At 41.1% G+C, this 13349-nt stretch overlaps 1 protein-coding gene across 1 annotated transcript; it reads left to right on the top strand.

Moving 5' to 3' along the window:
• The first annotated feature begins 4960 nt into the window (after positions 1–4960).
• Positions 4961–12983, top strand: LOC121535669 (phospholipid hydroperoxide glutathione peroxidase-like). The gene is made up of 7 exons (XM_041842926.1): positions 4961–5069; positions 11174–11268; positions 11369–11513; positions 11717–11868; positions 12057–12081; positions 12208–12267; positions 12538–12983. The coding sequence occupies exons 1-7, from the start codon at positions 5004–5006 to the stop codon at positions 12568–12570; spliced, it is 576 nt and encodes a 191-aa protein (XP_041698860.1). The 5' UTR covers positions 4961–5003; the 3' UTR covers positions 12571–12983.
• Positions 12984–13349: the final 366 nt, after the last annotated feature.

Below are 13349 nucleotides of genomic sequence, written 5' to 3' on the forward strand. Positions count from 1 at the left end.
ACACTTGCGTTTGCTAGGGCTAAAGGCCACCATATTGAGCGTGGATGAAGATGAAGAAGACGGAGAGAAAAATGAAGAAGCCTACGCCGAATTGATACAGGTTTTGGATGATAAAAGTCTTTCCCTGATAATGAGAGAAGCAGCAGATGATGGGAGAAAAGCGTTGAAGATATTGAGGGAACATTATGCAGGTAAAGGGAAGCCACGTGTGATTAGCCTCTACACTGAGCTAACTTCTCTTCAGAAAGCCAGTGACGAAAGTGTTACGGATTATATCATTCGTGCTGAGACGGCTATTACAGCACTGAGGAATGCTGAAGAGACTTTAAGTGACGGGCTGTTGATTGCAATGATTCTGAAAGGTTTGCCCGAATCATTTAAGCCGTTTGCCATCCACATAACGCAGAGTGACGAGCCGACAACTTATGGCAAGTTCAAAACCAAGTTGAGGAGCTATGAAAGCACCGAGAAGTTTAGCGCCATTTCCACTGACGACAACGTGATGAAGGCAAGTAACAATAAAGTTAGCTGGCCAAGAGGAAGAGATAAAGGGACCGAGATAACCTGCTTCAACTGTGGCCAGAAAGGGCACAAGGCCCGGGAATGTACCGTTACTGGAGAGCACAGAGAACGGAGACAGTGGTGTAGTTTTTGCAAGCGCTCCACTCATACTGACGCAAATTGCAGACGAAAAAGAAGAGACAATGTGAAACAAGCAACAGATGCTGAAGGCCACACATTTGCATTCAAAATAAGTGACTGTCAGCTTCGTGGACTGAAACATAAAGGGCTGATGGTTGATACGGGAGCAACGTCACATATAGTCACGGACATCGGGGAAGTTTAAGGAGTTTGACGAGACTTTCAAACCGGAAAAACATTCCGTGGAGCTGGCTGATGGAACAAGAACGAATGGTGTCGCGGAGAGGAGAGGTGCAGCGGAGGTTTACCTGAGAGACAACACGGGTCGTCGGGTGAAAGCAACGCTGACGAAGGCGCTGTACGTGCCGTCGTTTCCACAGGACATTTTCTCTGTTAAAGCAGCGACAGCCAACGGAGCTTCAGTCAACTTTCGACAGGGTGTAACAAGCTCATCCACAAGAACGGTACCACTTTTGACATCGAGGAGTACGATAGACTTTACTATCTTAACACTGTAAGTGATGAAAATGATGATGGATGTCATGGGTGCTATGATATTCACACATGGCACAAAATTCTTGGCCACTGTAATTTTGAGGATGTGTCAAAGTTAGAAAATGTGACAGAGGGAATGAAAATCACAGGTAAGATTGACAAATCTACCCTCAACTGTGAAATCTGCACACAGGGAAAATTTGTTCAGAGCAGAAACAGAGAGCCTGATGAAAAGGCAAAAGCAGCTCTTGAGCTTGTGCACACTGATTTGGCTGGCCCTATTGAGCCAGAGGCGAAAGATGGGTTCAGATATACTCTAGCATTTACGGATGATTATTCAGGGGCAGTTTTTGTGTATTTCCTAAAAGCAAAAAGTGATACTGTAAAAGCTACTGAGAAGTTTATTGCTGATGTGGCCCCTTATGGAAAAATAAAGTGTGTCAGGTCAGATAATGGCACAGAGTACACAGCCAAAGAGTTCCAGTCACTGCTCAGTAAGAATGCCATAAGACATGAAACTTCAGCCCCTTACTCACCCCATCAAAATGGGACCGCTGAGAGAAATTGGAGAACACTGTTTGAAATGGCAAGATGCATGCTACATGAGAGCAACCTACCAAAGAAATTGTGGACATATGCTGTAATGACTGCTGCAGTAATTCGCAATAGGTGTTACAATAAGCGTGTAGGACAGACTCCACACTACATGTTTACTGGGAGAAAGCCTGATCTTTCAAAGATGAAAGAATTTGGATCTGTTTGCTATGCATACAGACAGAACAAGAAAAAGTTGGACTCAAGATGTGAAAAGGGTATTTTTGTCGGGTATGATAAAAATAGTCCAGCATACCTAGTCTACTACCCAGACACTGGAAAAGTTCTTAAAAACAGATTAGTCAAGTTCGTTACAAAAGGTGTAGTCGAACGCCAAACTCAGACAGATTTGGAAATGAGTGATGATCTTCGTGGGAGAGATTTCAATCCCCCATGCCAAAAGCCAAGATGGCAGATCAAAATTCCGAAGAGACACAAGATGTGCAAATCGAGACTTCAGATAGTCAGAGTCCACGCTATCCAGACAGAGAGAGGAAGAAGCCACAGTACTTAAAAGACTATGAGTGTAAAGTGAAGTGTGATGACCAGATACCACCTAGTGTTGACTACTGCTACAGAGTAATGTGCAATGCACCACAAACCTTCAAAGAAGCAATGATTTCACCAAAATCAGAGATTTGGGCTACTGCTATGAAGGAGGAGATGGATTCCCTTAGGGAAAATGATACATTCACATTGACCACACTGCCAGAGGGTAAAAATGCAGTGGGGGGCAGGTGGGTCTATGCGGTCAAAAACAATTCAGATGAGACTGAGACATACAAGGCAAGATATGTTGCAAAGGGATATAGTCAAGTGGCAGGAATAGACTATAAGGAGACTTTTTCTCCAACTGCAAATATGACATCAGTACGTTGTTTGATGCAGCTAGCAGCTCAGTATGACTTAGAGTTACATCAGATGGATGTCAAAACAGCATATCTACATGCTCCTATTGACTGTGAAGTGTACATGGAGCAACCAGAGGGTTTTGAAGTCAGGTCAGATACAGGTGAGCAACTAGTCTGCAAACTGAACAAGTCACTGTACGGCCTGAAACAGTCAGGAAGGAACTGGAACAAAATGTTGCATGATCACCTTAGTGAAAATGGTTTTACACAGAACCCAGCTGATCACTGTGTTTACAACAAACAAACTGCAACAGAAAGGATCATTTTGATAATTTGGGTCGATGATCTAATTATCGCTGCTAGTGATAGTGACTCACTCACAAGTGTAAAAGAAATGTTAAGTGAAAAATTCAAAAATGAAAAATTCTTGGGTTATATGTTTGGAATGTAAACTGACATTTGTGAGATGTATAACTGTAAGCTAAATGTGTTGATAGTTAGGTTGAATACGACTTGTACAGTATAAGAGCAAGTGGGGTGTTAACATATAGACTAATATGCTATAAATTGTGTTCTTACACTGGTACAGTTATGCCCCTATGAGAGATGTACAACTGCGCATGTGCGAAAATAAAGAAAGGGCATTTTCCCGCGTTCTGGTTGAAACACCAACGATGAACATGTGTGTTTATTCCTCCGTTAAGTAAGCCGGTATTCCTGTCCTGAAGATGACAGCACCAACACTAATTATACTGATGCATTTGGCGATGTTCAACTTCAATGTACTGGAACTATGAAGAATAGCTTAACCATACTCATTGATGGCATAATATATACTTTAATATACTTCTGGTGAATTTACGAGGCATTGCTAGATGCAGATTACCAAAATATAGCATATGCGCACGTTTCTGGCTGTCTCTGCCTGCCCCAATCCTCTCTCTCCCTCGCTTGCTCTTTCTGTTCGCTATTTAAAAAAACGCTAGTGTGTGTTTGGTCTTCGGTCTGTTGCGTGTAGAATAGCTCAGACTACTCATTGATAGCCCCCTGCTTTAGCGAATTTGCGCGAGACATTGCAAGCCAAGAAATTGCGAAATACAGCATTGCGATAGCGTATAGCCTACATCTTTTGATTACAGATGCACGGTTGTGACTGTCTATCTGGTGGCCGACATGCCTACCTATGCCTGGCTCCTCCCATCTCTTTCTCTCCCTCGCTAGCTCGCTCTTTCTTTGATGTGAAAGATGCGAGTTTGTTCTCGAACTAAATAGACTACGTTGCAAAAATACAAAATCTTAGGAGTGGATTCCTAGTGTTAACATATAGACTAATATGCTATAAATTGTGTTCTTACACTGGTACAGTTATGCCCTATGAGAGATGTACAACTGCGCATGTGCGAAAATAAAGAAAGGGCATTTTCCCGCGTTCTGGTTGAAACACCAACGATGAACATGTGTGTTTATTCCTCCGTTAAGTAAGCCGGTATTCCTGTCCTGAAGATGACAGCACCAACACTAATTATACTGATGCATTTGGCGATGTTCAACTTCAATGTACTGGAACTATGAAGAATAGCTTAACCATACTCATTGATGGCATAATATATACTTTAATATACTTCTGGTGAATTTACGAGGCATTGCTAGATGCAGATTACCAAAATATAGCATATGCGCACGTTTCTGGCTGTCTCTGCCTGCCCCAATCCTCTCTCTCCCTCGCTTGCTCTTTCTGTTCGCTATTTAAAAAAACGCTAGTGTGTGTTTGGTCTTCGGTCTGTTGCGTGTAGAATAGCTCAGACTACTCATTGATAGCCCCTGCTTTAGCGAATTTGCGCGAGACATTGCAAGCCAAGAAATTGCGAAATACAGCATTGCGATAGCGTATAGCCTACATCTTTTGATTACAGATGCACGGTTGTGACTGTCTATCTGGTGGCCGACATGCCTACCTATGCCTGGCTCCTCCCATCTCTTTCTCTCCCTCGCTAGCTCGCTCTTTCTTTGATGTGAAAGATGCGAGTTTGTTCTCGAACTAAATAGACTACGTTGCAAAAATACAAAATCTTAGGAGTGGATTCCTAGCGGAAATGGGAGTCGATGTCAAGGATTCGAGGAATCGATTATTTTAGAGTCGACTCTCCACCACTACTAAAACTGGCTGGCTAGCTAGCTAACATACAGTGCAGATACATTCTTCAAATTAATTGTTTTACACAATATATTTTCACTGTACTGGCAAACCATGGTTGACTAACTCCCTCACCAAAATGAATGACCTTTTATACCGTCATAAGAGGGTTAATGTCCATTCAAACTGTTTTATATTAGCTTTACTATACAGCGCCGGGATTGGCTACATTATTTTTTTTCCCCTCACTGGGCGGGACTACACTACTTTAACTACTTGGTCAAACGATGTGGATCGTGACTCGTGCGCTAGTGTTTGGTTTGGTGGGCAGCCGAGGAATCAGTAGAGCAATGGTAAGGATGTTTGGTGTGCTAAACTTCTATGCTAGCTAGTTATTGTTTTGTGACATTAAACGTGTAATGAGTGTTTTAGTTATGTCAGTTAAGTGAAGGTAGGTCAAATACTGGACTGCTATTTTTACACAACGTCGGTAGGTACAACGGTAAACTCTGTCCGATGTGGAACATTTGCCAGCCAGTTTGGAAAAATTAGCTAGCCCGCCAGCTAACGGTAGCGTCAAATCGACAGCTGTCCGCAAACTAACTAATGGTCATCTCAGCAAATGATGACCGCTGTTTGATAAAGTTTCAAGTCTCAGTGTTTTCAAGTTAATGTTATAGCTTTTTCAATTAGTTTTGACTATTGTTGGTCTAAATGCTATGGTTTAGCTAACTGTAGCTTACCAGTGAACTAATGCAGTTGTCTGGCTAACTAGTAGCTTGCTAAGCCCCATTTATAACAACTTTAGCAGAATGGCGATATAATAATCACGAACCTAAAATGAACATTCAGACGAAGTAGTTAGTAATGAGTAGTTTATATGGTTGTAAACATGCAAACTAGCTATGCACGTACAATGGATACTGATATAGGAAATGACTGCGCGTAATGCGGGTTTGAGCAATGAATTAGTTATTTAAGACCATCAGGCTTTTCTATGAAGATGGGAAAAGTCTCGCCCTCCCTGAAGTCATCCTAAACGTTGTGAAAGAACAGCATTGCGGTTATAGAAGTGTTAGTTTAGCTTACTTGTGGTACCTAATCCGTGTGCCTATTGATCAGCCCAAACATTGCGGCCACATACCTCAAAATCCATTTTATACCGCGTTTACGTGCTAGTCGAAACATGGGAATTTCCTGCTTGCTTACTAGTTATTATTATACACGTGCCGCGTTCTACCAGTTAGCAAGTCGGAAATATCGAGTGTCCTAGTTCCAACTAGCACGTGAACGCGGCATTATGATGGCATGACAGCCAGTCTTGGCATACAGGTCTGAGACAGCTCGATCACGTGAAGCAGCCTGGTCTCAGACTAGACGTAACATAGTAAACTAAATGAGAGACAAATTAGAATGTTATGTATGGTTAGGGTAAGCGTACCTATTAAGCCCACGTACCCATTAAGCCCACTTCCATCTTTAGATTCAAAGAAAACAAATAATAATAATAATCTGCTGTATAATATTTAAAGCAATTCATCTGTCTTTATCCTTAACAGTTTTTACTCTAAGCCAATCAAATGTTTTATTAATTTATTGACAGTTATGTGTAAGTTCCCAATAGTGGTCAATTTCAAAGCTTAAAAAACACTGGTGTTGAGGTGACCTTCAGAAACACATTTCCCCGATATTTTTAGTACCTTTTCCGATAAGTGATCATACTTTATATAAAATTAAGAGATTAATGTGCTAATATATGCACATGATGGCATATTTCATGGGCATTAATTACTATTTCTTGACATTTTGAAAATATGGGGTTTTCATGCTAGTAGTCGTGCCTGCATGTCACAACTTGGTGAACTACAAACATATAATAGATTTCAGGCATTCACAGCTTACGTTTTTAATGCATTTGGTCTTATTTTACTGTTAAATGAACCTTGCTTTGTTATACATAGATGCCATTTTTTGTAAATTGTACATTTATCTCAGGTGGGCTTAAAGGGTACAGTAGCACAAAAAACATTCCCTCTATACAGAATGTAAATGGCAATAAATATTGTTCAACATGGTCAAAACGAACTTTGCATAATATTGTAATCTATAGTGTGTATTTAGACCCCAAACCATTGGGTTCCAAATAGTGAGTAGACTTTGCTATTGTCTTTTTCACCATAAATCACTGTTCCAATTAAGCCCAGTATGTTCCTGTTAAGCCCAGTTTGCATTGGTGGTCCTCTGTAGCTCAGCTGGTAGAGCACGGCGCTTGTAACGCCAAGGTAGTGGGTTCGATCCCCGGGACCACCCATACAAAAAAAAAAGTATGCACGCATGACTGTAAGTCGCTTTGGATAAAAGCGTCTGGTAAATGGCATATTATTATTATTGAAACACATGGGGAATACAGTGTGGATATTCGTAATAGTCAATGAACATGAGCGTAAATGTTTTTTGTTCAGATTTAAGTTGATTAACACAAACTACAGTTATGCATCTAGCCATGATTCCTTTACCAAGATTAGAAACAATTTTGGAACAATTCAAAACCTCTGTACTCTCTCCAAGATGTTTGGAGTGGATAGGTAGTCGTTGATGCAGAGAGAGAAGAATATGCTCAGGGATAGAAGACCTACAAGTGGTAGACAAAAATGCAAACAAATGAGGAACATGGAGATTACTTTGACTACTCATGCTCTTTTGGGTGGGGGCATTGTCATATTGTTGTCCTTCATTCATCCAGGTGATTCAATTTTTTGGTCCACCACCTACCTGTACCTTTGTAATACAACAATAGAGGGAGATTAAAACTGTCTTCAGATAGGCTTTAGGAAGACAAGTTGAATGGCAGTACAGCAAATGTGAATCAGCTTTCAGATGATTCATTCAAAGTTGTGTGTGTGCGTTATGGTCTTTGTACATGGCTTCTTATCAACAGAAAGCCAGTGTGGGTGCAGGTTTTTGTTGTAACCAAGCTATAACACACCTGAGTCTATGATTAGTTGAATCAGGTGTGTACTGGTTGGCAAGAACAACAGCCTAAGTCCACATTGATCTCTGTGGATACGATGGGACACCCCCCTGTAATGAGTGCTATGTTCATGATGACTAGTATTGATCAGTTTCTTTTAATAACTTTGGGGGATATTAATATCATTTTACATAAGAAATGTAAGTTTTGAACATTTGGAAATGAATTGTTGAAGAGGTGGGCTTATTTGGAACACCTGTCGGCTTAAAGGTTACATTTGGTACCCAATAAACCCAGTCTAGACTTTTCACATATTTTATCAAATATTGTTATGTCTTGTTAAAAAATGCTGTAAGGAAAGTCTTCAGATGAGAGATTCATCTTTCATTTTATCGTCACTTTTCTTATAAAAATTAGGGCATTATATGTTAGAAATGTCTAAACTTACACTGAACAAAAATATAAACGCAACATGTAAAGTGTTGGTCCCATGTTTCATGAGCTGAAATAAAAGATCCCAGAAATATTCCATACGCACAAAAAGCTTATTTATCTCAAATTTTGTACACAAATTTGTTTACATCCCTGTTAGTGAGTATTTCTCCTTTGTCAAGATAATCCATCCACCTTACAGGTGTGGCATATCGAGAAGCTGATTAAATAGCATGATCATTACACAGGTGCACCTTGTGCTGGGGGCAATAAAAGGCCACTAAAATGTGTAGTTTTGTCACACAACACAATGCCACAGATGTCGAAGTTTTAAAGGAACGTGCAATTGGCATGCTGACTGCAGGAATGTCCACCAGAGCTGTTGCCAGATAACTTAATGTTCATTTCTCCACCATAATGTCATTTTAGAGAATCTGTCAGTACGTCCAACCGGCCTCACAACAGCAGACCACGTGTATGGCGTCGTGTGGGTGAGCGGTTTGCTGACGTCAATGTTGCGAACAGAGGGCCCCATGGTGGAGTTGTGGTATGGGCAGGCATAAGCTACGGACAACGAACACTTTTGCATTTTATCGATGGCAATTTGATTGCACAGAGATACTGTGACGAGATCCTGAGGCCCATTGTACTGCCATTTATCCACCGCCATCATCTCATGGTTCAGCATGATAATGCACGGCCCCATGTCGGATCTGTACACAATTCCTGGAAGCTGAAAATGTCCCAGTTCATTAATGGCCTGCCTACTCACCCGACATGTCACCCATTGAGCGTTCCAGTTCCCGCCAATATCCAGCAACTTAAAGAGGAGTGGGACAACATTACACAGGCCACAATCAACAGTCAACGGCCTGATCAACTCTATGCAAAGGAGATGTGTCGCACTGCTTGAGGCAAATAGTGGTCACACCAGATACTGAATGGTTTTCCTTCTGTGACCATTATATGCATATCTGTATTCCTAGTAATGTGAGATCCATAGATTAGGGCCTAAAGAATATTTCAGTTGACTGATTTCCTTATGAACTGTAACTCAGTAAAATCTTAGAAATTGTTGCATTTTGTGTACTTTTTTGTTGTTGTTCAGTGTAGATTTTGGTGGGCTTAATAGGTACACTTACCCTACATAAGACGGGTTACTTAAGGCAAAAACGAAATGATAATGCAAACGTCTAGCAACCCAACGGTTGCGTGTTCGAATCTCATCACGGACAACTTTAGCATTTTAGCTAATCGGCAACGACTTACTACTTTTTTAGCTACTTTGCAACTACTTAGCATGTTAGCTAACCCTTCCCCTAACCTTTAACCTAACTCCTAGCCTAGCTAACTTTAGCCAGCTAGCTAATGTTAGCGTTAGCAACAACAAATAGGAATTTGTATCATACATATTTGTAACAAATTGTACGTTTTGCAATTCTTCACGTCATACTAAATGGAGTGTTGGATTTGCGTACAGAATAATACGCTCTGAGACCAGGTTGCGTGAAAAGACTGCAGTAGCATCATGACGCTAGCTAGATTAGTGTTTACAGGGATGGGCATCTCATCAAATAATTTCCTTAATCTTTCATACAACTGGATAAGTGACAGCAAATCACTACAGGAGCCTTGCTAATATCAGTTTCACCTGACCTATCATTTAGGATCATTGCGGATGGAGGAAATGAGACAAGGAAAATAAACCTGTTTAGGCTATTGAGATGCACCGCTATGATTGAGCTGAAGTTTCCCTTTCCATTACTGACAAACTCAACTGACCGTAGATCAGTGTCTTGGGGCATCTTCAGTGTACCCATTCATTCTTCACATAGGCTAGTTCTTATAGGCCTAGCTGCATGTTAAGGTCATGAGGAACCCCGCCCTCCCTGTCCAGTTAAGTCCCGTTTTTAATTTGTTTACAATCTGCAGATTATCCCTCCTGTTGATAATGATAAAACAGTGGGCTGTTTGTCGCTGACTAGCTCCAATCTAAGCCAGTTAATTTACTAGGCAGTTATTCTGTACAACACTTCTCTAGCTACACACACAGATTTTTGTTAAGTGAAAAGTTACTCTGGTAGTTTAGATTTGGGGTCATATCCCTTCAGCATAACATCCAGTGTGTGCGACCATATCACTATTTTCACCTTAACTCCAATCTCAGTTTTATGTTCTCTTAGATTAATCTTTCTGAAGTTGTGTAAGGTTTCTCACGAAGGCTATTGCAGTGAATTTTATTTGCTTATGACTTACTCAAGGTCCAGTGGTCCACACCAACACATCAGTGGGTGGATTTCAAGTCTTAAAGGCCCATTGCCTTCAAAATCCTGTTTTTTGTGTCATGTTGTACAATAGCTGATCTAACTTTTAAATCAGTGTTATGTCCTAATAGTTGCTGGTTGAAAATCCAGTCTACACAGGATCTTCTAATTTTGGGAAATGAGTACACATAATGCAGGCCCTTATCAGAATTGAGCAATGAATGAGTCATTTTCAGGACATAAGTATTTTTTATGAAGATAGAAAAAGTCTTGCCCTCCCTGAAGTCATACTAAACGTTGCGAAAGAAGAGTTGCAGTTATGGAAATGTTAGCTTAGCTTACTTGTGGTACCTAATCTTTGTGCATACTGATCAGCCCAAACATTGCGGCCACATACCTCAAAATCAATTTTATACAACCTGGTGACGTCACCAGTCGGTAAATTAGTTAATAGACCAACAGCAAAGAGTTATTAACCTCTCTGCCAATAACAGCAGGTTCTCAGTTTCCCCATCCTCACTCAGACCACTCCCAGACAGTCCTAGCAAAATTCTTGCTTGAGAAATAGTGTTTTGCTAAAAAGCTGTTTTTGTCAATTTTAATGGAAAACTATTACAGTAAGATACTTAATTGTTACCCAGAAATGATTTGATATTGATAGAAAAATGGCTGCATTGGACCTTTTTTTAAGTGGTCATTCCATTGTCCTGGCCATACTCCCTGTGGTTGTACAACATTACCCTTTGGTTCAGTTGCTGTACTGTAGACTAACATCCTCCCTCTTTCTCAGTGTGCGCAAGTGGGTGACTGGAAGACAGCCAAATCTATCTATGAGTTTGGCGCCAAGGACATAGATGGTGAAGATGTGTCCCTAGAGAAATACAGGTGAGAGAGCAGGCCCAGAAAGGTAGAAACTCACCCCAGGTATGGGTACTACTTCCTCTCTAACGTTAACCCCGCACGGTGTTCTCTCTCCTCTGCCCAGGGGGTTTGTCTGCATCATCACCAATGTCGCCTCTAAGTGAGGTAAGACCAGGGTAAACTACACTCAGCTAGAGGGAATGCACGCCTCCTACGCTGACAAAGGTTTACGCATCCTGGGCTTCCCCTGCAACCAGTTTGGAGGGCAGGTATGGTACCGGCTCAAACCACTACTGTGGCATAGCCTTTTCATTCATCCACAATGGTGTGTGTTGTGTCATGAGGGCAGTTTGACATCCTAAAGATCCAGAGTACAACCAATATGGCCACCGGACTCTGGTTTTGAATTGGAATTTCCATTCTGCCAATTCTAATTATATGGTTTGACTGCTTCTCCTTTTCCATTCTCCAGGAGCCAGGTACAGAGGTGGAAATCAAGGAGTTTGTCAAACAATTTGATGTTCAGTTCGACATGTTCAGCAAGATCGACGTGAACGGAGACAATGCCCACCCTCTCTTTAAGTGGATGAAGGAACAGCCCAAGGGCAAGGGAACTCTGGGAAAGTGAGTTCAATCCCCCTGATGGGTCTATTGGTCCGGGCCTATGCTCCATGTCCTACTTGTTTGGTTTTTCACAGATGTTATTAGATTATTTTGACTTCAGGGGCCAGTTTGCACCAGTTGCCTAGAACATTGTTGTAATGTTCTAATTCCTAATTATATGGTTGTAACAGCTGTTTCTCTCTCCACAGTAACCTCAAATGGAATTTCACAAAGGTAACTTTGTTTTTCTCACACTGACATGATTTAAGACTCAACATTGAGAGTTAAGTTGCTTACTAAACATTTTGCTATGACGTTCTATTGTACTTTATGTCATGCTGTGTTTGTTTCCTCTCTCAGTTCCTGATAGACAGAGAAGGGCAGGTGGTGAAGAGATACGGGCCAATGGATGACCCCATTGTAAGTGGACAGCAGTCATGCATCAGTCTGTAATCTGAGAAAATCATGTTTGACTATTTGTAGAGAGAGGATACCCTATAGTGGCCAGTTCAAAATATGGTTTATGGAGCACATTTGGCTACCAAAGTGGTGCCGACTGGCGCAAAGGGTAACCATATTGATATTATTCAAAGCCTAAAGTGGTGTCCCTGATTTGTAATGGGAGATCGCAGAACCCCAGGATAACCCTGTAATAGGAACCTTGCTCTGATTCATCTCTCTTCCTCACAGGTGATCGAGAAGGACCTTCCCAAATATCTGTGATGTCTCTGTGATGCCTGAGCCCCTGTCCATCCGTCTGTCTGACCTCTCCTTTGGGATTGTGGGTATAAGTGGGTGTGTCCTGGACCAGTGACGGCCTGTCTGTAAACCCGGCCTGCGGAGAGGACAGGCCTGATGAAACCTAGCGTGCAAAACCCCCAGGACCACCCACTAATACCCAGTTAGAACACAGGAGAGGACTGTCAGATATACACACAACTGCTGTAGCTACTAACACACTGCACTCCCAAGCAAAACACACCCCAACAAATGAGACCTACTGCATCCCAATAGCACTGATATGAATGTCTAACTGTCCCTGCTTCCTATCAATTGTGGACTTTGTCTGTACCAGTGTTATTGTATGACTATCTGAAGGTGTTTATTTAATTTGATTGAATAAACTGTCAAAGCTACTGAAACTGTTTATAGTCTGCAATTATAAACTACATTTCAACACATACTAATTGTATAACTCCAGTTACATTACTTGCATGCAATAATGAAAGAGCAATTTTATGATAATGTACTGGAAGATCTTTTACTCTGATTGGAGGCTATATTATTTTATAGAGTGCTATCTTTATTATTCATTTTGGAATGGAAATTATTTGTGCTGTCAGGAGTCTACCCAACCTGACACCATTTAGTGGGCAAACATGTCCAATTCAATTATGAGTTGATTTCGCACAGACTGGATTTGTCATTCTATACTGAACAACAATATAAACGTAACATGTTTCATGAGCTGAACATTTTCCATACTCACAAAAAGCTATTTA

Source organism: Coregonus clupeaformis, chromosome 21, assembly GCF_020615455.1.
Source record: "Coregonus clupeaformis isolate EN_2021a chromosome 21, ASM2061545v1, whole genome shotgun sequence".
Classification (NCBI taxonomy): Eukaryota; Metazoa; Chordata; class Actinopteri; order Salmoniformes; family Salmonidae; genus Coregonus; species Coregonus clupeaformis.